This window comes from Hemiscyllium ocellatum, chromosome 48, assembly GCF_020745735.1.
Source record: "Hemiscyllium ocellatum isolate sHemOce1 chromosome 48, sHemOce1.pat.X.cur, whole genome shotgun sequence".
In the NCBI taxonomy this organism is placed as follows: domain Eukaryota; kingdom Metazoa; phylum Chordata; class Chondrichthyes; order Orectolobiformes; family Hemiscylliidae; genus Hemiscyllium; species Hemiscyllium ocellatum.
Genome location: NC_083448.1, coordinates 16,874,737 through 16,899,211, shown reverse-complemented (window position 1 = coordinate 16,899,211; position 24,475 = coordinate 16,874,737). Strand labels below are relative to the sequence as shown.

Genomic DNA, 24,475 nt, shown 5'->3' with positions numbered 1-24,475 from the left:
CGACAGTGCCCACTCCCTCAGCACTGACCCTCCGACAGTGCGGCACTCCCTCAGCACTGACCCTCCGACAGTGCGGCACTCCCTCAGCACTGACCCTCCGACAGTGCATTACTCCCTCAGCACTGATCCTCCGACAGTGCCCACTCCCTCAGCACTGATCCTCCGACAGTGCAGCACTCCCTCAGCACTGACCCTCAGTGTGGCACTCCCTCAGCACTGATCCTCCGACAGTGCATTACTCCCTCAGCACTGATCCTCTGACAGTGCAGCACTCCCTCAGTACTGATCCTCCGACAGTGCAGCACTCCCTCAGCACTGATCCTCTGACAGTGCCCACTCCCTCAGTACTGACTCTCCGACAGTGCAGCGCTCCCTCAGCACTGACCCTCCGACAGTGCAGCACTCCCTCAGCACTGACCCTCAGTGTGGCTGGGCACTGTAGGATGCCTTCTGTTGTGAGATGAATGAGTTGAATACATGCCTTGCTTGCCATTTCCCTCCAAGTAGGTCATGCCTGTCTGCTTCCGTATCAAATATTACTTGGAGATTTATCCTGTGCACTGTTGCCGCTAATTTTAGACTCTGACCTTGTTCAGAGTGCCTTCATTGAGTTTAATGCCTAGCTGTTAATATTGGCACTGTACGGTATGACTTGATGCTGACTGAATTGAGACAGTCATGTCCCTTTTGTCTGAGTTTCATCGTGAGAGTCTGCCATTCGGCCCCTCAATGAATTCCTAATCTGGAGTCCGCAGGTGAGTGCCTGATTTGGAGGTGCTAACCTGACTGAGTTGCCCTGTGAGTGGATCAGGAGTTGACATCTGCACTGTCACATACCCACCCTGTCACACTGAGCTATGGAATGTGGAAAATAACTATCCACAGCAGCTTCCTGACACCAACCTACCAAATAAAGTGCAGAACAATGCCCCGAGCACGGGGTCTGGCAAGGAGGCAAACAGTGCACTAAACTTGCCGATCGTCCCCAGGAGCACCATCATTGCAGCTCCATACTGGATCACCCTCCTGCTCCCCACCTAGAAACAAACAGAGAGAGAGAGAGAGAGAGAGAGAGAGAGAGAGAGAGAGAGATAAGCTGACCATGTTACCAGACTAATGAGGCTATATTAGCCATCACAAAATCACCTTGCTGACTGGTAGTCTGCACTCAGCATGGGATGACCATGAGGGACAGTGGATTAGTGGTGCTGGAAAAGCACAGCAGTTCAGGCAGCATCCGAGGAGCAGGAAAATAGAGTCATACAACCCTTCGGTCCAACACGTCTGTGCTGACCATGTTTCCCCAAAGTAAACCCGTCCCATGTCTGTGCGCTTGGTCCATGTCCCACACATAGACACTGGCACACACCACCACCACCGCGCTCCCCCTCACCTTCCACACTCATTCCCACACACATCACATCCACACACACCCACTCTCACACCCTCAAAATTCCTCACAGAGCACCCTGCCACACACACCCATCCCTGCACAGATTCTTTACCCATCTGGCAGAGAAACCCCACTGTGAGCCCATTCCCTCTCCAAGACATAGAGCCATTTCCCTGCAGCAAAGCACCCTGGGTAAAGAGCTCGCCATTACTCCAAGTTACTCTGGAGTGGCACAGTGCACGTCTCCAGGGCCGAAAGCTGTGGCTGTTGAACTGAAAGGTGCCTTCCGCCAGCCCCTCCCATGGCTGTCATACTGAGCCTCCCCCTACCTTACTGAGGGGGTGAATTGCCCTCTGTCAGAGTATTTGACCCTCTAACTGGGGCAAGAGAACTGGCAGCTCAGCTGGCTGGACACAGTGAAATTTCGAGGTTTCGCGACCTGTTTCCCAGACAGACGGATGCACGTTCAGAGGCAGTTTTAAGTGGTTGCTCAGTGTCAGTATGGGTTCAGTGTACCTGCACTTACAGCACCCACCACACTGGAAGAACACTCTGTGAATGGGGAGTGCACTACTCTTCGGAACATCCTTAAAGGAAGCAAAGGACCAGGATCAGAGCAGCAAGCAGGGACACGCCCCGCACAGCCCTCCCTCTCTGTCTGTCTCTCTGAACCAGCTCCAGACCATAGCGTAACATGACAGGCCATCAAACAATCCAGCCAGGAGTGGGACATGGGAAAATAAAGAGGCCAGCCAACCACTGCACAGAGTGAAATCACTTGTCAAACGGCTTGTTTTGTGAGCACAAGCCAGCGTTAACACCAAGTTGCTCAGAACAGGGTTCTTGTGGGTTTGAGAACCTGTCGGGATAGACAGATACCCAATCAGTCAGTGAATCAACAGACCCAGCAGAGTGGAAGGGAGGAGGAATAATGCAGCGATCTCTAAGGAGGGTGCCTGTAACCAGAAAGGTGGATTGAAGTGTGTATACTTCAATGCCAGAAGTATAAGGAATAAGGTAGGTGAACTTGCAGCGTGGGTTGGTACCTGGGACTTCGATGTTGTGGCCATTACAGAGACGTGGGTAGAACAGGGACAAGAATGGCTGTTGCACGTTCCAGGGTTCAAATGTTTTAGTAGGATCAGACATGGGAGTAAAAAAGGGGGAGGCGTGGCATTACTTGTCAAAGACAGTATCACAGCAGTGGAATGGACGATGGAAGAGGACTTGCCATCTGAGGTAGTTTGGGCTGAGGTTAGAAATAGGAAAGGTGAGGTCACCCTGTTAGGTGTTTTCTACAGGCCTCCTAATAGTCCTAGAGAAGTAGAGGATAATATTGCGAGGATGATTCAGGAAAAGAGTGAAGGTAGCAGGGTGGTTGTTATGGGGGACTTTAACTTCCCAGATATTGACTGGGAGAGCTATAGCTCGAGTTCATTAGATGGGTCGGTGTTTGTACAATGTGTGCAGGATGGTTTCCTGACACAATATGTCGACAGGCCAACAAGAGGGGAGGCTATATTGGATTTGGTTCTAGGTAATGAACCAGGCCAGGTGTTAGACTTGGAGGTAGGTGAGCACTTCGGGGACAGTGACCACAACTCGGTGACTTTTACTTTAGTGATGGAGAGGGATAATCGTGCGCCGCAGGGCAAGAGCTATAGCTGGGGGCAGGGAAATTATGATGCAGTGAGGCATGACTTAGGATGTGTGGATTGGAAAAACAGGCTTCAAGAGAAGAACACTAATGAGATGTGGGGAGTGTTCAAGGAGCAGCTACTGCGTGTCCTCGATAGGTATGTACCTGTCAGGCATGGTGTAAAGGGCCTTGTGAGGCAGCCGTGGTTTAGTAAGGAATTGGAGTCCCTTGTGAAAGGGAAGAAGGCGGCATATGTAAAGATGAGGCGTGAAGGTTCAGTAGGGGCGATTGAGAGTTATAAGGTAGCCAGGAAGGAGCTAAAGAGGGAGCTAAGAGAAGCGAGAAGGGGACATGAAAAGTCTTTAGCTGGTAGGATTAGGGAAAACCCAAAGGCTTTCTATAGGTATGTCAAGAATAAAAGGATGACTAGGGTAGGTATCGGTCCAGTCAAGGAGAGTAGTGGGAAGTTGTGTGTGGAGGCAGAGGAGATTGGAGAGACATTAAATCAGTACTTTTCATCAGTCTTCACTCAGGAACAGGACACTGTTGCTGATGTGAATATGGAATCACAAATAATTAGAATGGATGCCCTGGAAATATGCAGGGAAGAGGTTTTGGGAATATTGGAAAGGATGAATATAGATAAGTCTCCTGGGCCTGATGGCATTTACCCCAGGATCCTATGGGAAGCTAGGGAGGAGATAGCAGAGCCATTGGCCTGGATTTTTATGTCGTCGTTGTCAACGGGAATAGTACCAGAGGACTGGAGGATAGCGAATGTGGTCCCATTGTTCAAGAAAGGGAGTAGGGATAGCCCTAGTAACTATAGGCCAGTGAGTCTGACTTCAGTGGTGGGCAAAGTCTTAGAGAGAATGGTAAGGGATAAGATTTATGAACATCTGGGTAGGAATAACGTGATCAGGGATAGCCAGCATGGTTTTGTGAAGGGCAGGTCGTGCCTCACAAACCTTATTGAGTTCTTTGAGAAGGTGACCAAGGAAGTGGATGAGGGTAAAGCAGTAGATGTTGTGTATATGGATTTTAGTAAGGCGTTCGATAAGGTTCCCCATGGTAGGCTAATGCTAAAACTTCGGAGGTATGGCATTGAGGATACATCAGAGGTTTGGATTAGGAATTGGCTGGCTGGAAGGAGACAGAGGGTAGTAGTTGATGGATTATGTTCATCTTGGAGCGCAGTTACTAGCGGTGTACCACAAGGATCTGTTTTGGGACCATTGCTTTTTGTTATCTTTATAAATGATCTAGAGGAAGGACTTGAAAGCTGGGTAAGCAAGTTTGCGGATGACACAAAAGTCGGTGGAGTTGTGGATAGTGAGGAAGGAAGTGGTAGGTTACAGCGGGATATAGATAAGTTGCAGAGCTGGGCGGAAATGTGGCAAATGGAATTCAATGTAGCTAAGTGCGAAGTCATTCACTTTGGTAGGAATAACAAGATGATGGATTACTGGGCTAATGGTAGGCTACTTGGTAGTGTGGATGAGCAGAGGGATCTTGGTGTCCATGTACACAGATCTCTGAAAGTTGCCACCCAGGTAAATAGTGCTGTGAGGAAGGCATATGGTGTACTGGGCTTTATTGGCAGAGGAATTGAGTTCCGGAGTCCTGAGGTCATGTTGCAGTTGTATAAGACTCTGGTGCGGCCTCATCTGGAGTATTGTGTGCAGTTTTGGTCGCCATACTATAGGAAGGATGTGGAAGCTTTAGAACGAGTGCAGAGGAGGTTTACCAGGATGTTGCCTGGAATGGTAGGAAAATCTTATGAGGAAAGGCTGAGGCACTTGGGGCTGTTCTCATTGGAGAAGAGAAGGTTTAGGGGAGATCTGATAGAAGTGTATAAGATGATTAGGGGTTTAGATAGGGTAGATACTAAGAACCTTTTACCGCTAATGGAGTCAGGTGTTACTAGGGGACATAGCTTTAAATTAAGGGGTGGTAGGTATAGGACAGATGTTAGGGGTAGATTCTTCACACAGCGGGTTGTGAGTTCATGGAATGCCCTGCCCGTATCAGTGGTGAACTCTCCTTCTTTATGGTCATTTAAGCGGGCATTGGATAGGCATTTGGAAGTTATTGGGCTAGTATAGGTTAGGTAGGATTCGGTCGGCGCAACATCGAGGGCCGAAGGGCCTGTACTGCGCTGTATCCTTCTATGTTCTATGTTCTATGAAGCTACAACATGGCTGGGTCACTTCCAAAGGTGCTGGGAAGGAAGGGGGCACAGTGCCCACCAGCAGCCCACCTTGGTGATTCCCAACACCCCGATGTTGGGGCTGGATGATGTGGAGCCATTTCCCGTTCCAAACAGTCCATCCAGGACACAGGACAAGCCTTCCACCATGATGCCCCTATGAAGAGAGTGACAGCTGTCAGTAACCATACATACGTTAGCGATTCCTCACCACCGCCCATTCCCAGCCCAATACCCACCGGCTGCTCGACTGCAGTGTGCTGCCTTCATGTGTGGAACAGCTCAAGCTGCAGCACATTGGACACAGGGAGATGCCTGACCAGTCAACCCAACAGGGGCCAAGGGAGACCCAGTCATCTGACCCCACCCATCACTACACACCCTTCCACACAGTACCCAATCCTCACTACCTGCTCCCTCACTAACCCCCTCAGTGCCCAGTCCTCACTACCTGCTCCCTCAGTGCCCATCCCTCACTACCTCCCCCCTCAGTGCCCAACCCTCACTACCCCCCCAGTGCCCAACCCTCACTACCTGCTCCCTCCATGACCAACCTCCATGACCTGATCTCTCAGTGCCCAACCCTCACTACCTCCCCCGTCAGTGCCCAACCCTCACTGCCTGCTCCCTTAGTGCCTAACCCTCATACCTCCCCCCTCAGTGCCCAATCCTCACTACCTCCCCCGTCAGTGCCCAACCCTCACTGCCTGCTCCCTCAGTGCCCAACCCTCACTACCACCCCCTCAGTGCCCAACCCTCACTACCTCCCCCGTCAGTGCCCAAACCTCACTACCTGCTCCCTTAGTGCCTAACCCTCATACCTGCTCCCTCAGTGCCCAACCCTCACTACCTGCTCCCTCGGTGCCCAACCCTCACTGCCTGCTCCCTCAGTGCCCAACCCTCACTACCTCCCCCCTCAGTGCCCAACCCTCACTACCTCCCCCCTCAGTGCCCAACCCTCATACCTGCTCCCTCAGTGCCCAACCCTCACGACCTCCCCCCCTCAGTGCCCAACCCTCACTCCCTCCCCTTCAGTGCCCAACCCTCACTACCTGCTCCCTCAGTGCTCAATCCTCACTACCTGCTCCCTCACTAACCCCCTCAGTGCCCAGTTCTCACTACCTGCTCCCTCAGTGCCCAACCCTCACGACCTCCCCCCCTCAGTGCCCAACCCTCACTACCCCCCCAGTGCCCAACCCTCACTACTTGCTCCCTCCGTGCCCAACCTCCATGACCTGATCTCTCAGTGCCCAACCCTCACTACCTCCCCCCTCAGTCCCCAACCCTCATACCTGCTCCCTCAGTGCCCAACCCTCACTACCTCCCCCGTCAGTGCCCAACCCTCACTGCCTGCTCCCTCAGTGCCCAACCCTCACTACCTCCCCCGTCAGTGCCCAACCCTCACTGCCTGCTCCCTCAGTGCCCAACCCTCACTACCTCCCCCCCAGTGCCCAACCCTCATACCTGCTCCCTCAGTGCCCAACCCTCACTACCTCCCTCCTTAGTGCCCAACCCTCACTACCTCCCCCCTCAGTGCCCAACCCTCACGACCTCCCCCCTCAGTGCCCAACCCTCACTACCTCCCCTATCTGAACATCTCTGCGAGGTCTTGTTGCCCAATGCCCTCGAGTGAAGAGCCATTCTCTGGGGTATGATCGGTCCCTGCACTCTGGGTATGAAACTATCAGGCCTCCAGGTTTCTGATGGAGTCCAGGCTTGGGGAGGTGGGGGAAAGAGAGAGAGAGAGAGAGAGAGAGAGAGAGAGAGCAAAAGAGTGCGAGAGGGAGGGTGAGACGGGGCAGCGGAGCAAGAGAACAAGAAGATTGACAAAAGGGGGAGATAAAAACATTCACAGAAAGTAGAGAGACAGAGAGAGATGGGAGGGTAGAGAGCAAGAAAGAGATTTGGAGATAAAGTGAAAAAGAGGAGAGAGAAAAAGTAATTGAGAGAAACAAAGAGAAAGGGGGGGAGAGAGAGAGAGAGAGAAAGAGAGCGATACGGTGGGGAGGAGATGGGGAGAGAGGATGTGGGGGTTTGTGGATGAGAAGGTGGGGTGGGGGAGATAGAGAGATCAAGGGGCAAGTCAGATTGAAAGCCCGAGAGAGAGAGTTGGCCTACCTGTTAATGGCATGGACTGGTGGAGGTGGGGCACAGGATAACCGGGCACAGGCATAGTAATCGCCGATGGATTCAATGATGCTAGCGACGACGGCACTCAGCATGCCAATTACCCCCGCGGCCGAGACTGTGGGCAAACCCCACTGACCTGATGGAGACGACAAGACACATGGTCAGGCTGGCACACAGAAAGAGAGATGGAGGGGTACCTACCAATCCAGACCCCTTCCCAGGGAGTGTGAGAGGCTCCACATGCAGCATATTCCAGCTCTGGGCCCCTTGCTCCCTGAACTCCCTGACCAGAGGCTACAGGAGTGAGCTGCCCTCGGATCCCAGAATTGGAAGGTGCTCTTCCCATTGCCATGACGGATTCACATCCACAACGCAGGCAGACATTCCAACACCACTCTGTGAGGTAGTACACACACCGTGTGGGCTGAATGGCTTCCCCATTACCACACACAGAGCCACCACCTCAGACCAGGAGCTGCCAGGTACATGGGAGGATCCCAGAGTGTGGGGGACATGGCCCCGCTGAGCAGACCAACACCTGCCATACCTTTGTGGGAGCTTGCTGTGAGCAAACTGGTTCAACGAACACAGGAGCAGGAGTAGGCCATTCGGCCCCTGAGCCTGACCCACCATTCAGTCTGATCATGGCTGGTACACCTAACGCAGTTCTGTTTCTTCCCCACACTCTCGGGATGAAGGCATTTCTCACTATCCCAGGCAGGCGTGAATGGTCTACCCCATGCTCCGAGAGCCCACCATAATACAGAGTCAGTGAGGGGTCAGTGAGGGGTCGGCGAGGGGGTACAGTGAGGGTACAGTGTGGGTACAGTGTGGGTACAGTGTGGGTGAGGGGGTACAGTGTGGGTACAGTGTGGGTGAGGGGGTACAGCGTGGGTGAGGGGGTACAGCGTGGGTGAGGGGGTATAGTGTGGGTACAGTGTGAGTGAGGGGTACAGTGTGGGTACAGCGTGGGTGAGGGGTAATGGAGAACACACTGAGATATCCCATGTTTGATGCTGGTCTAAGCAGCCAGTGATGTGGAGCAGTCCTTTGTGTTGGGGTCTACTGTGACAGAGGGTTAAATCTGCACTGGTATGGCCCAACACTCTGACCATGGAGGACAGGCAGGAACAGTCTCACGGCTACGTAGCAGACTTACAGGGGTAAGGAACTTTGAACCACGGAGCGACAGAGAGGACACCTTTCCGAGCATCAGTCCGAGCGTAGTATCCATACTGACCACTGGCTGGTGGGAAAACATCCGTCACGGTGAAGATAAAGCACAGGAACCACGAGACCAGGATGGCCAAGATAATCTGCAGGACAACAGCCAGAAAGGAGGAGCTGGGAGTCAGTCAGACACAATAACTACACTGCCAGGCACTCTGCCATCTGCTGGAGGATCTGCTGCCAAAGCACAGCACTGAGAGGGTGCCACCTTGCCAACAGCACTCTGCTGCCCAACCTCAGCTCAACCCTCCCAAGGGAAAGCCCGGCTCTGATAGCACAGCAAGATCCCAATAGGACCCAGCAAACGCTCACCCCCTCCATGCCCACCCCATCGCCCTCTCGACCACTCCCTCATCCATCCCCTCCTCAGGGCCTCCCAGTCACTCCCTGACGGATTGACTCGATCACTGGGGATCAAGTCCCTGTCAGGGAATCCATTTGCTTGCTGGAGATCCAGTCTCTATCCCTGGGGATCGAGTCCTTCTCGAGAGATCCATTTGCTCACTGGGGAATCGGATCGCTCTGTGGGGAGGAGGGTGGGATTTTGCCTGTCTCCAGGCAGGATGGTGAGCTGTGAAAAGCCAGGGAGTGAGTGAGTGGGTGCTGCCCGTAACCCCCTGGACCAGTGTACTCACCGGGAACATCTTAAAGAGCTGCAGTCTGTAGGCAGTCCAACCTTTCTTGTATTTATAAACCGGAAGGGGAAGTTTCACATTGCGAGCGTACTGAGAGAAAAACAGCACCAAGAAGATGGTCCTGGGAGGGAAACAAACACACCAGCAACATTCAGGGCTGGAGCAGCAGTGAGTCATCCCTGTTCCCTCCGTCCGGGAAACCCGCGCCCTCCGTCCGGGAATACCATTCCTTCCGTCCGGGAATACCGCTCCCTCTGTTCGGGAATACCGCGCCCTCTGTTCAGGAATACCATTCCCTCCGTCCGGGAAACCCGCGCCCTCCGTCCGGGAATACCATTCCCTCCGTCCGGGAATACCGCGCCCTCCGTCCGGGAATACCGCGCCCTCCGTCCGGGAAACCTGCGCCCTCCGTCCGGGAATACCATTCCTTCCGTCTGGGAATACCGCGCTCTCCGTCCGGGAAAACCGCGCCCTCCGTCCGGGAATACCGCGCCCTCCGTCCGGGAATACCGCGCCCTCCGTCCGGGAATACTGCACACTCCATCCAGGAATACCACTCCCTCCATCTGGGAATACCGCGCACTCCGTCCGGGAATACCGCGCACTCCGTCCGGGAATACCGCACCCTCTGTCCGAGAATACTGTGCCCTCCGTCCGGGAATACTGCTCCCTCCATCTGGAAACTCCGCTCCCTCCATCTGGGAACCTCACTCCCACCTTCCAGGAATACTGCTCCCTCCATCCAGGAATACTACTCACTCCATCCGGGAATACCGCGCCCTCTGTCCGCGAAACCTGTGCCATCTGTGCAGGAATACCGCTCCCTCCGACCGGGAACCCCACTCCATCCATCCGGGAACCTCGCTTCCTCTGTTCGAGAATCCCACTCTCTCTGTCTGGGAACCCTACTCCCTCTGAATGGGTACCCACTCCCTCCGTCCGGGAACCCCACAACCTCTGTCCAGGAACGCCGCTCCCTACATCAGGGAGGTTGCCAACTCAGACCTGGCACTGCACTGGGGGACACAGCCGGATAGAGGGAGGGGGTCTACAGCATGTGCCCACTCACATGGTCAGCAACGCCCCCTCATCGACAACCCACTGTACTATCCCACTGACTCAGGACATCACAGCCTGCCCCTGCATCCGAGGGCACTTCAGAGCCCCATCTGCGGACCTCCACACCCAGAGCCGTGGACACTGGAGGGAGAGGGGAGCCGGTGAGTTGTAACGCCTGTGGAACTGGGGGGGCAGGCCATTGGTTTCGGGGTGGAACAGGAGACTCACTGCAGCCCTGACACTGACAGTGCACAGCCCCAGACTGAGGGGTCACTATCCCTTCCCAATCCCTCCCTTTCCCCCTCCTCAGGCTCACCGACTCCTGAAGGGAAGGAGAACCCCCTTTCCTGCTCCCACCCCTCCACCCAACTCCTCAGGGCAGGGCATGACCATTGGACAGTCTTGGGTGGGGGGGTGAGCTAACCACATGACAAGTGCTTCCTTCAGCTTGGCACCACCCCTGAGCAATCCCACAGTATCCCCTCCCCAATGCCAGCCCTGCCCCACTGCCTGTCCATACTCACAGCATGGCAATGCCCCAGTGCTGCCCAGCTCGCTCGCCAGCTGCCTGGTAACCGGACAGGCCAATCAGAGCCACCGTTGGGGTGATGGTCAAGGGTCCGATGTAGTTCAGCAGAATGCCAGGCAGACCCAGTAACCCGATCAGCACCTCCACCAGCGAGGACATGATGATGGCGCCTTGGATCTGTGGGAAGCAGAGGGGCAAGTCACTCCACTGGACTAGAGGGGCAGAATGGCCTTGGAGCCCCCCCTCAAGTCTCCCGGGGGGCTTCGCGACCATCAGGGAGAGCAGCAGAGGGCTGAGTCATGGTGAACTGCCTAGTCACAGCCAGGCGCCCCTCGGTGGGGACAAAGAGAAGGTCTGTCCAAACCAGCCCACCCTTCTGATGGAACACCAACCTTCTGATGGCCAGCACGCTCAGGATAGGCCAGGGGGGGAATTCTGGCCATCCCCCTCTCCCACCGGCCCCAGGGTCACAGAGTTCCACTTGGGCTATCTCCCTCCCTGCTTTCTCATCCCACTCCAGTCCCCATCCCTTCCCCTCATCCGTGGGGCTTGTCTACGGGAGAAATGGAAGTGTGACGCGGATTAAAGCCCCCTGCAATCCCCTGGCCTGTCAGAAGGTCACATATACACGCCCCCGTCCCCCTAGCCACATCGAGGCCTGGGCACATCCGCAGCTCTGTTCCCATGTCTAACAGTACCCTCACCACTGCACCCAACGCACACGGCTGCGCCAATGTGCTCCCGCTCCGGGCTGGGAGCTATCGGGAGGGACATGGGATCTGAAGGATGGAGGGTAGGGTCCGGTGACAACTGTCACTCACTGAGGTGGGTTCAGACCGTACAGCATCGAGGTGGGTCCCTCAGGGTCTCCCAGCCATTCTCCTGGTCAGACAGACACTCGCTGGGACCACAGTCCACCTGGGATTCTCCCACAGCGACACGGAGAGGTTTCACCCAACAGCTCGGAACTGGATGTCCGGGATGGAGCCAGCATCCCAGAGTCAGGGAGCTGAGAGAGAGAGAGAGCGAGAGAGCAGGACAGGATCACTTCATCAGCCGTCTCTGCTGACTGCCTCAGTGCAGAACCAGGAGAGAGACAGAGGGACCACTTCAGTTAATGGCGTACCCTGACACTGTCACCAACAGTACTCCCACCTTATCCCCTCCCCTCCCGACCCCCTCCCCTCGTGACCCCTGCCCCTCTCAGCCCAGACCTGGGTCTGAAAGGACACACCATCAACAAGAAGACGTTGAGGGAGTTGTGACCAACATTAAGGAGTACCTCTGAGAGAGCCTTACCTCTCGGATCCTGGGATGCCAAATATGTGAGGTGTCCATCACTTCGGAGCTATTCTGAAAGGTTATATCTTAAAGGTAAGGACATGGAGAAAACAGAGAGAGAGTCAAAGAACTGTCAAAGAGCTTAATGCCCCTGGCCCTTTGTGTGTGTGTGTGTCTGTCTGTCTCTCTCTCACTCACACACACACACACACACACACACACACACACACACACACACACACACACACAAACACACACACACACACACACACACACACACACACACACACACACACACACACACACACACACACACACACACACACACACACACACACACACGTACCCCACCCAGTTTTCAGACCCTTCTCTAAGGAAGGATAGACTGGCCATTGGATGCAGTCCAGAGAAGATTCACTTGGCTGATCCTGGGGATGGAGGGACTCTCTTAAGAGGACAGGTTGCGTAGGGTGGGCTTGTACTGACTGCAGCTCATTGGAATGACAGGAGACCTTGCTGAAATGTACAAGATCCTTAGGGATATGGAGAGGTTGTTCCCCCTTGTGGGAGTCTGGGACCAGAGAGTGTACTTTCAGAGAAAGGGGTCACCCAGTGAAGGGAGAGATGTGGAGGAATTTCTCCTCTCTGAGGGGAGTGAGGCTGTGGGATTCTCTCCCGCAGAGGGATGGAGAGGCTGGGTCACAGAGGGGAGGGAGGGGGAATCAAGGGTGATGGGGGACAGGCAGGAAAGGGGGAGTCGTGGGTGATCAGCTCAGCCACGATCTGATTGAATGGCGGAGCAGACTGGATGGGCTGAGTGGCCTCCTGCTGCTCCTATGTCTGAACGTGCAGAGCAGTAAGGGAAGGAAAATTCCTGGGAGGATGCTGGACATTGAGATGAGCATCCCTGAGAACGTCTGTTTCCGAGGAGCTGGAAGACATGGCCTTGTCCCTGAGCCAGTGAGAAGCCTGCAGGACCCCACCGTGAATTCTGTCCCACACTCTGATCCCACCTCCCCCCCCACCCCCTTCATCCCGAGCAGTGAGTGTCACACTCTCCCCATACCTGAGTTATTACATTTCCATTTCTCCAGGGACAGAATGGCTCGAGCGGGAGCGAGGAAGGCAAAGGCACTGGCCTGAAACAAGGGCAGCCTGTCAAACCCAACAACACAGCAATTACACAGGGCAACACACAGAGAAAAGCTCTCCCCCCCCCCCCCCCCCCACAGACTCTCAACACAAGCAGCACGTGTTCCAGATTCCCCCACCCTTCGGAAGCTCCTTCCTGACTCCCTCCAGTCATGTTGGAGATGAGATCCAGCCCTCTCCTCCTTCACCTGAACTTCAGTGAATATATTCCAAACTAATCAATCCTGCCTTTATTGGTCAGTCCTGGCATCCCAGGAATCCATCTGGGAAACCTTCATTGCACTCCGTCGACATCCTTCCTCAGATAAGGAGACCAGAACTGCACACAGCATTCCAGGTGTGGCCTTCCCACAACCCTGTATAATTCCAACAAGAAATCCTTATCCCTGAATTCCAACAAGAAATCCTTATCCCTGAATTCCAGTCCTCTCACTGTGAAGATCAACACAGAGTTTGCCACCTTTACTGCCTGCTGTGCCTGAGCACTTCGTGGGTGGTGCATGAGGACTCCCAGGTCTCACTGAACATTTTCCTGTCTCAATTTGCAGCCATTCAAAGCATAATCTGTCTTCCTACTTTTGGTGCCAAAATAAATCACCTGATACTTATCCACGTTATGCTGCATCTGCTCTGCATTTGGCCATTCACTCAGTCTGTATAAATCACACTGCGACATCGCTGCATCCCCCTCACAGTTTTCCCAACCACCCAGCTCTGTGCCATCTGCAAATTCTGGAGTATTACATCTAGTTCCCTCACCGAAATCATGAATGAATACTGTGAACAGCTGGGGTCCAAGTACCAATCCTTGTGGAAACTCACAGGTAACTGCCTACCATTCAGAAACAACCCATTTTATTTCTACTTTTTGATTCCTGTCGACAAACCAATTTTCTGTCCATTTCAGTGCACTACCCATGGTCCCATGTGCTTTTATCTCTGATCAGAGTGACAATGGCACAAGGAGTGCTGTCTTCTTAACCTATTCCCAAGTTTATTTTATCCATGTATCCCAGTTTCAGCCTAGAAGGACACCCCATTCTCTGAAGATTTCCTCTGGGGGCTGAGTGAAGGTTCGAGATGATCGTGAGACCCAGGAGAGAATCGGCTTCGGTCTTGGGAATCTTGTCGGATCTTGGACAGTGTGGATGGGTTGCTGGATCGGGAGCATCTAGGCAGGGCTCAGTGTGCACAAAGCCAGCAAGGGAGGAAACCATAACTCACAGACTTACTGTCAAAATCTGGACACTGTTTATTCCAGCCTTCAGCTGTCTGGGGGTCTGAGCTCTGGAATTCTGTCCTGAAACCTCTCCCACAGTACGTGCTTCATCCCAAACTCTCTGACAACAATGAGAGTTGGAGACAACGTTTCCACAGGAGAGATGTGTCACATTCTGAGGGGGACAGACAATGGGAGCAGGAAGGAAGTTTGCCCCTTGCTGCAGCGGACAGTGACTGAGGGGGGACAGAGGGTGAAGGGAAAGGCTAGGAGGTTTCGAGGGGACGTGGGGGAAACCTTTCTCACTCAGGGGAATCTGGAACTCTCTGCCTGTGAGGGTGGGAGAGGCAGAAACCCCCATCACATTGCGGACGTATGCAGATGTGATGGTCAGGATATGGGCCAGGTGCTGGGAGGTGGGGTTAGAGCTGTGAGATGCTTGTTTCAGGACCAGGACAAGCCCGATGGGCTGAAGGGCCTGATTCTGTGCACACTGCCTCACTGATAAGCTGAGGTCTCCTGACCTGAGCAGAGAGCGATGCCTACTGTTAGGGAATAACGCACATGTTCAAGTACAGCTGGACAGAGCAGAGACTCGGAGTTGGATTGGAGTCAGCGTTCCTGGTCAATTCCCATTGGCTCAGCACACAGCCATAGGGTGGAGCTCTTTCCATGTGACAGGGTCATAAGGCAATGATCAAAGCCTCAAACCCCAGGCATCAAGCCAACAGCACAGCTAGTTATTATCCCAGTGCTCACCAAATCTCACCCTCTTCAATCTCACAGCATTCCACTGTTCAGGTTTCACTCTGCGTCAGAGACAGACCTTTCGGCCCAACTCGTCCATGCTGACCGGAATCCCAAACTCAACTGATCCCACCTGCTTGCTCCTGGCCAATATCCATCCAAACATTTCCTAGTGATGTCAATGTTGTGACTGTATCCACATCCACCAAATCCTCTTGAAATTCACTTGCTGTGTAATAACGCTGCCCCTCATGTCCTTTTTAAATCTCACCGGAAAGATATACTCCCATCTGACAGAAAAGATTTTATGATTTTATAATCCTTTTAAAAGGTCACCTCTCAGCCTCCTACGCTCCAGTGAACAAAGTCCCAGTCTCGGCTTCGAACCCAACCCCTCCATTCCCACCAACACCCTGCTCAGTCTTTTCTAAACCCTCCCCAGATTAATAATATCCTTCCTACAAACAGGGTGACCAGAACTGGACACAGTATACCAACATCCTGTCCAACCTCAAGGTGATGTCCCAACTCAAAGGTCAGAGCAGTGTGTGTAAGACACCTTCTGAAGCACCCTGTCTGTATGGGAGGCAAACTTTCAAAACGGATGTGACTGAACCTCTCCATCTCCCTGTTCTACAACACAAGCCAGGGGTCGAGCAGTAATTGGAAAAGTCCCACCCTCGTTTGTTATCTCAAACTGCAATCCCTCGTATTTATCCAAATTCATCTCCATCTGCCACTCCTCAGCCCACTGACACGATTAATCAGGATCTCTTTGTAGTTTTCGATAATAATCTTCACCGCCCACAATACCATCAATTTTGGTGTGATCCACAAACTTACTAACTAACGCCATCTATATTCTCATTTAAATCACTCATATAAATGGCAGGCAATAGATCACCCAGCACCCGAACCCTGTGGAAAACCACTGGTGATAGGCGTCCAGTCCAGAAAACACCACCACCCTCTACTCCTCATGTTAAGCCAAGTTTAGATCCAATTGGCGAACCCCCCCCCGAGCCCCAAGCGATCGAAGTTTCCAAAAAAAAATTACCCATCAACTCTACCACCTTGAAGGTCGAGGGCAGCAGGTACATGGGAACACCACCCCCTCAAAGTCCCTCACCACCCTGAATTGGAAAGGTATTGCTGTTCGGTTACTGTCACTGGGTGACAATCCTGGAACTCCCTCTCCAAGGGTGTTGTGGGTGTCTCTCAAGCACACATTTGAATGGGGCAACTCGTTACCACCTTCTCAAAGGAAGGGGCACTGAATGAAAGCTTTCTGAGCAATACTCATGTCCCTTTGCTTGGATCGAATCCAGAAACACAGCAAATTGGAGCCCAGTATAGGCTCGTCCTGAAGGTGGGGGAAACGTGTGTGTGTGTGTGACAGACATACCTGCAGCCCAGGGTACTCTGAAGCAGCGTTGTCAATCCCACACAGAAGAAGATGGTCCCAATCAGTTGACTGGTGGCCCACTGGTCAAAGCCAACACACATGGCATCAACCAACAGGAAGGGAACAGCAATGGTCCCACTGAAACAGGTCAGGTAGTGCTGGAGAGCAACAGGACAGAAAAAAACCTCTTGTTAGTCAGATCACATAAACACACCACTCCCCTCTTCAACACAACCCTCCGCATTCACATACAGATGGACAGAGAGACAGAGTGAGGGAGAAAAAGAGAGAGAGAGAGAGAGAGACGGGGATAGAGACAGAGCGAGCGAGAGAGATGGCAAGAGAGAGCAAGTGGGGAGAGAGGGAGAGGGGGACAGAGAGAGAGAGAGAGAGAGAGAGAGAGGGGCTGTACAAATCGACAAGAGACTCATGATATACTTGAAGTTGAATGGGCTGATTTCGATTGGAGCGAGTATAGTTCTGTAGTGAAAGCGATTGTAACTTGTTTCTGAATAAAGTTGGGCCTGTTTTGTATTGGTATTGGCTTGTTTTCACATTGATATGACCATTTCAGGATTGTGGGACACGTGAACAAATATATTGCTAACATTGGAGTTGCAGATGTGGAACTTGCATGGAGGAGAGATGGGACAAGGGAACTGAGAAGCCAGGGAATGTGTCTGAAATGTCCTTGGTGCTGTTCAGTGAGGAACAGCCTCTCTCTCTCTCTCTCTGGCTGCTGTGGTTATGAGATCAATGATGCTCTTGCTCAGTCTTGCACAGACTCGGTGCTGAGAGATTTCCATCTCTGACGGAACTGCTTATGCAGCATTCCCAGGTTACACAGTCATCCAAACGGACAGAGCGACCAAGTTAATGATCCACCCCTCAGTCAATAAGAGCGGTGTCACTTTAATCACTCACATCAGGGGACTGCTGTATGCTCTGTTCTGCGTCCCCTCATCCTGTATCTGCATTACTCCCCCTCCCAGCTCCCCATCTGCTCACTGCTCACAGCCCATCTCCCAGCTCCTTCCCCTGCCATTATCAGTGACCAGACTGAAAACCCCTGGTCATCTCTTCACACTCCAGCTCCCAACTGACCCAGAGTGTGGTCACATGGCATGAGCTCCTCGTTGCCATGCCTACAGGCCGGGCCCTGCTTGGGAATCAGTGCCTGGATGGTTTAGATATTGACTCAATTAACTCACAGTCCATTATTTCAGGGAAGAGACAAGCTGTTTGAGCTTGCCAAGCTCTCTGCTGAGGACAGGATGGGAGATACTGAGAGGACTTGACAAGGGGGGGGGGATGTGTTTCCCCTTGTGAGAAAGTCGCAGACCAGAGGGCATTATCTCAGAGTCAGGGGTCAATCTGAGATGAGGAGGAATTCCTTCTCTCAGACAGGAGTGGAGTTGTGGGATCAAGGCTGAACACGATCCAGCCCCTACACGTTAACACCACGTTCAACTGAGTGTGGTATCAAGGACCCCAGAGTCAAAGTGGAACCAGTGGCTATCAGGGAACAAACCTCCCCTGGTTGGACTCATTCCTGGCAGCTATTGGAGGTCAGTTACCTCAGCTCCAGCTCATCTCTGCAGCCGTTCAGTGACCTTCCCTTGATCAGAAGGGTGGGGGGTGTTCACCATGTCCAACACCATTTGGGCATCCTCAGATAGAGATGCAGTCCATGCTTAAATGCAGCGAGATCCGGACAATATCCAGGCTTGGGCTGACAAGTGGCATTTGGGTGCCATTCAAATGCCAGGCTGTGACCATCGCCCACAAGAGACACCCTGACCACCACCCCTTGACATCCAATGGAGTTACCATCACTGAGTCCTCCTCTACCAACACCCTGGGGATTACCACCAATCAGAAACTGACAGCCATTTCTCCAAGCCATACCAACACAGTGACTGGGAATACTGTGGGGAGTAACTCCCCTCCTGACTCCCTGAAGCCTGTCCACCATCTACAAGGCACAAGTCAGGAGTGGGATGGACGGGGGCAGCTCCAACAACATTCAAGAAGCTCATCAACATCCTGGACAAAGCAGCCCCCACTTGATTGGCACCACATCCACAAACATCCCCTCCCTCCACCACTGACCCTCAGTAGCAGCAGGGTGTACCATCTACAAGATACACTGCAGCAATTCACCAAAGACCCTCAGGCAGCACCTTCCAAACCCACAACCACTTCCATCTCGAAGGACAAGGGGCAGCAGATACATGGGAACACCACCCCCTGCAAGTTCCCCTCCCAGCCCCTCACCATCCTGACTTGGAAATATATCGCTGTTCCTTCAGTGTCACTGGGTCCGAATCCTGGAATTCCTTCCCTCAGGGCATTGTGGGTCAGCCCACAGCACATGGACTGCAGCGGGTCAAGACACCAGCTCACCACACCACCCCCCCCCACCTTCCCAGGGGCATGTCGGGACAGACGTTAAATGCTGTGCCTGGCCAATGTTGTGAATGTGTGAAGCAGCAGATTGGAAACAATGACCAACATTATTTGCAGTCACCCGGCAGCAGCCAGCTATTTGACCATGAAAGATAGCATTTTCACCCTGCCGCCCCACACAGACACTGACTCACAAAGGTTTTGACAGACACACACAAACACACATACAGAAAGGCCCCACTTCACTCCCTCCCCCCCATGAGACACACGCTGCCTCGATGTCTTCCCTGTCATCTGGATCTCCGGAATGCATGGAGATGGTGGTGAACTGGACTTCTCCAATGGAGAAAGCACAGCTGGGCAGTTCCAGCATTCAGGACAGGATGGGCCAGGGGCCACTGACTGAGGTGGCACCATCGCTCTGGGACTCACCTGTAAACCCAAGAAGATACAGAGATACCAAGGTGGGACATCTTCAACAGTGTAGATCATGTCCAGTCTCTGGGCCTCACTACCACCATGGCTGTCCGAGCTATCCGATAAGGAGGACTGTAAGGACAAATCCAAACCAAGAACAATCAACAAGGTATTCTCCATCTGACCCTGAGACATCACCCCCCCACTCCCCACACATACCCTGCAGAACCAGCCCAGTTCCCCCTCTCACACCCCCCTGCCTCTCTTTGTTTTTCTCTCTCTCTCTCTCTCTCTTTTCCCGCCGTCTCTCTCTCTCTCCTTCCCCCCCACCTGCCCCTCCCCCACGGACCAGCCCGTTCCTGGGGGGACAAACTCTCAGCCAGCTCCCGAGTGCAATCCCAGCTCCCAAAGCCCACAGACCCTTCCCGTAACTGAGTGAGAAAGGGTTTACAGTTCCTGTGTCCCACCACCCCAGGCAAGGAGCCAAGGATATACTGTCCCGGAGTTCACAGGGTGAACTTCAGGAGTCGCTGAGAGTTAGCTTTCTTGAAGCTTCCACATCACTCATCCTCCCTCCTTCTCCCCCTGCCTGGTACACACAGACCTTGTGGGTAACATGGTGGCTCAGTGGTTAGCACTGCTGTCTCACTGTGCCAGGGACCCGGGCTCAATTCCACCCTCGGGTAACCGTCTGTGTGGGAGAATGGACATTCTCCCCGTGTCTGCGTGGGTTTCCTCCGGGTGCTCCGGTTTCCTCCCACAGTCCAAAGATGTGCAGGTCAGGGTGGATTGGTGATGGGAAATTTCATACAGTGTCCAGGGATGTGCAGGCTAAGGGGGGTGGGAGAGGTTAGCCACGGGAAAGGTAGAGTTAGAGGATGGGTGGGGTGGATCTTCTTTGGAGGGTCAGCTTAGATCCGATGGGCCAAATGGCCTGTTTCCCCCGTAAGAATTCTAGGATTCTCAGTAATTGGCTAATATTTGAGCTTGGAGTTGCAAACCGTTTAGAGTTGGGTCACACACGGGTCATAGGCTTGCCCATGTCTGTGGGCTACTGGACAAAGAGAGAGTGGGGGACATTCCTGAGAGAGGACACCGATAGTGGGAATGGGAGGGCACAGCATACCACCAGTTCAGTGCAACAGGCATTCCCCCGGGAATTGGGATATGATAGAGCTGGTGCACTGAGATTCACAATGATCAGTGTCCTCAACAAGCCCATAACACCAACCGATTGACCAGCTTCACTCCCAGTACAACACAGGGTTCCCAGCAGCCAGTCAATCCAGAAACCAAAACCAGAGCAGGAGACCACAAACTGGAGAGTTACCTTGTCAGCGCCAGTGTTCTGTTTGGCATAGACAGCCATCAGCTCAGTCACCTCTGTGTCCTGCTCACCAGGCACCACCGCAGCTCCATTAATCACCACCTACACCAACAGGAGGAAGATCCATTAGAGGAACAGGGCTGTCTGGCTGAGGGGACAGCTTTCCCCTCTCACTCTCCTCCTGATACACAACTCTCTGCCCCAGATGGACATGGGAGCAGCAGGAGGCCACTCAGCCCATCCAGTCTGCTCCGCCATTCAATCAGATCGTGGCTGTCTCATGCTCACCCATGACTCCCCCTTTCCTGCGTGTCCCCCATCCCCCTTGATTCCCCCTCCCTCCCCTCTGTCTCAGCCTTTAGTGACCCAGCCTCTCCATCCCTCTGCGGGAGAGAATCCCACAGCCTCACTCCCCTCAGAGAGGAGAAATTCCTCCACATCTCTCTCGTCTTGTCAGTGGGTGACCAGGGAAATTCTTCAGAAGGCCATTCGTAGCCTCGCTGATATCCCTCGAAAAGCTGCTCCAGCCCGTCAGATGGAAGGCACTGAGGAGACATGGGTATCTCGAGGTACTTGGGCGATCTGCCCGCTTAGCTGTGGGTCTGGAGTCACGTGGAGGGAGGGACCCCTCAATGGCTGGGTGGCTGTGACATGAGAGGACTGCAGCTCCTGGAACCACCTTGCCCAGGGCCTGTGCTGTGGGTTTTCACTGGGAAACGGCTGGGTTAATTCAGTCTGCACCTGGGTGTGGGCAGGAAGCAGGTGTACCTTACAGATTTCACACTCACCAGGGAAGCTCCTGATCCAGGAAGGGCTCTGCAGGAGCTGGCTGTTGTACACTGGGGTGTGTTATGCTCCCAACTCTCCCAGCACGGTCAGAGTTCAGGGACTGGCTGAGACAGCAGCTCCCGCCTGAGTCTACAGCAGCAGCCCGAGGGACCCTGCAGTCCCCACCACTATCCCCGGGCCGTCCACACCCAGAGGGAATCCCGCTGGCCCATGCTGGTGTGAGTGTGTGTCTGGGCCCTAACTCCAACAGGCTAACCTCCCTTACCATCCACCCCCTTCCAACAACCAGCAGGTCAAAGACGAATCTGACCGATTGGTGGTCCCAGAGTCCAAGCTGTCTTCGCCCTCCCAGCTTGGACAAGGTGATCACATCACAAAGAGCAGAGTCTGACCCGGCTCCATTCTGTAACAATGGCCCCTGAGCTGGGAGAACACAATGAGGATCTCTGCTCGTCTCACAGGTACACAACTGGCCTGGGAGCCCTCTCCCCTCCCACCTCACTCTCCTTCAACACAGCAAACACAGAGCCACAGCTCAGCGGGACACTGGTCAGCACTGGGCAGTTACTCAGCAGGATGCTACACTCTGAGAAAAACACCCCACTCACTATCAGAGAGAGAAAACTCAGCGACGTCCTCCAGCAGACAGACAGATGAAGACAGAGAGGGAGTGAGGGAGAGAGACAGAGAGAGATGGGGGGGACCGGGAGGGGAGAGAGAGAGAGAGAGAGAGAGAGATAGGCGCTGGGGGGGGGGGGGGGGGGGGCGGGGAGGAGGGAGAGACAGGGGCAACAGAGAGAGAGGCAGACAGGCAGAGGGAGAGGGAGAGGGAGAGAGACAGAGACAGAGGGAGAGAGACAGAGACAGAGACAGAGAGAGAGAGAGAGAGAGAGAGAGAGATGGACAGGGAGAGGGATTTTGTATAGTGGTGTGATCAGAGACAGACATGAGTAGGTGTTGAGGGAGACCAGTGCAGAACATGGATCCAGGCAGCACCAACCAAGTGCTGAAAACTGGAGGTAAAGACTTGTGGAGGACAGGACTCCCAGTGGGAGCTGGGAGATTGTAGTGACAGGGACTGGCAGATGGAGAGTGAGAGAGTTGCTCTGCAGGAAGCCCAGTAGGGGGCAGAGCTAGAGGAGTGTCGATAGACAAGTGAGAGTCAGTAATGGTCACTTACAGAGGGAGCCAAGGCATTCTTTCATTCAGCAGTTAGCTACTCCATACTCACAAAGCCCAGGGAGAAGTGACCAGTGCGAACCCAGCACTAACCTCTCCCCTACAGGACAGGATGGCTCAGTGGTTAGCACTGCTGCCTGACAGCACTGGGGATCCGGGTTCGATTCCAGCCTCAGATCACTGTCTGTGTGGAGTTTACACAGTGAAGTGTGGGTTTCCTCCCACAGTCCAAAGACATGCAGGTTAGGGTGGATTGGCCATCTTTAACTGCCTTATAGTGCCCAGGGATACATCGGCTGGGTGGGCTAGGCATGGAGGGGCTCTTCTGAGGGTTGGTGTGGACTTGATGGGCCAAATGGCCTGCTTCCATATGGTAGGGATTCTATGACTGGCTCTCACTGTACTCCAGGACCCCAAGACAACACTCTGGCAGTGGGGGGGGGGGGGGTTGGGTCTGGCATGGGCTCTTCCTGTGCATTGTTAGCATTGCCCAATGACAATGACTGAACCAAAGGGCTCTCCTTCCCTCTTCCTGCGAAATCTTCCCACCGGATAGGGATCGGACACCAGGTGGTCCCAGATCTCCCAACCCCGATGTCGATGGAGACCCCGAGAGAGAGAGAGTGCACTGGTCACCACTCTGAATGCAGTCCCACTGCAGAGGTTTGGTCACAACATCTCAGCTTCCCACTCCCACGCAGTGCTGATGGGGTGTCAGCGTTCCACCGACAGACTGGTGGACTGGAAGAAACTGGACTCTGGAGTGACTTGGGCTTGGTTGGATTGAAGAGGAATTTAGTATTTGACTTGTTGGACCTGAACACACAAGGAAGCCTTGAGGAAGAATTCAGAGACGGGGTTTCTGTTTTCATTGTTGGTCAAGGAACCTTGGACAAACCCTTCCATTGGTGCAAACAGTTGCCTAGCAACAGCCTCTGAAAATAGACTTGCTTTTCTTGAACGCAGTTAATTCTGGCATTTTTTAAGGAATAAAACTGAGAGGTACATCTCGCTCGAAATCTCCAAGAGAAAAGATAAACATTCTGAAAGGAAAACAAGCCGATTCTCACTGCAAGAAAACTTTCAGTAAAACCTGCAGAAGTTTGGAATATCATCAGGATGGGGATATGAATAGGAAGGGTTTGGAGGGATATGGGCCGGGTGCTGCCAGGTGGGACTAGATTGGGTTGGGATATCTGGTTGGACCGAAGGGTCTGTTTCCATGCTATTCATCTCTCTGACTCTCTGAGTGTTTGCCACGTGAAGGTGAGAGCTACCCTGAAGCTCTTCCTTCAGTCAGTGTCTGTCAACAATTCGATCTCATCTGACAGAACTGTGACAGACCAATCTCCTCTAACTTCAGAGGGTGGGGGGGGGGGCTGAGTCTTTTTCTCCTAACAGTGATGAGAAACCTCTTTTGTTCCAATTGTCTGGAGTGGTGATAAGATGAGACATGGAGTCTTTCAGGGTGTTTTGTGGGGTTGGGTGACGACACAACAGCTTCCCCACCAGTGCCCAGTCAGAGGGAGACACATCAGCAAGGTCCCAGCTAATTGTTTACAGGAGTCCAAGGAACAGAGTGTTCCGAGCACCCTCCAGAATGGTCTCCTGGGCGTGTGGAAGGTTCGAGCACTCAGCGCTGCACTCCAACCTCAGCCCTTAGCCCAGCAGACTACATCCCAGCTGGCCAACCACTCAACCTGACAGTCAGTGTGATCGTATCCAA

General features: G+C 53.4%; 1 protein-coding gene across 1 annotated transcript in view; it reads right to left on the bottom strand.

Moving 5' to 3' along the window:
- Window positions 1-24,475, bottom strand: part of LOC132836820 (solute carrier family 23 member 2-like) — a 44,632-nt gene that overhangs the window by 9,660 nt on the left and 10,497 nt on the right. Inside the window, exons 3-13 of the mRNA XM_060856286.1 lie at window positions 20,785-20,883; window positions 19,470-19,586; window positions 16,629-16,786; window positions 13,172-13,260; window positions 12,124-12,191; window positions 10,820-11,001; window positions 9,237-9,357; window positions 8,531-8,687; window positions 7,360-7,507; window positions 5,293-5,398; window positions 908-1,037 (exon numbers count right to left, since the gene is read on the bottom strand). Coding sequence (XP_060712269.1) covers window positions 908-1,037; window positions 5,293-5,398; window positions 7,360-7,507; window positions 8,531-8,687; window positions 9,237-9,357; window positions 10,820-11,001; window positions 12,124-12,191; window positions 13,172-13,260; window positions 16,629-16,786; window positions 19,470-19,586; window positions 20,785-20,883 — 1,375 coding nt within the window. The remainder of the gene's footprint in view (window positions 1-907; window positions 1,038-5,292; window positions 5,399-7,359; window positions 7,508-8,530; window positions 8,688-9,236; window positions 9,358-10,819; window positions 11,002-12,123; window positions 12,192-13,171; window positions 13,261-16,628; window positions 16,787-19,469; window positions 19,587-20,784; window positions 20,884-24,475) is intronic.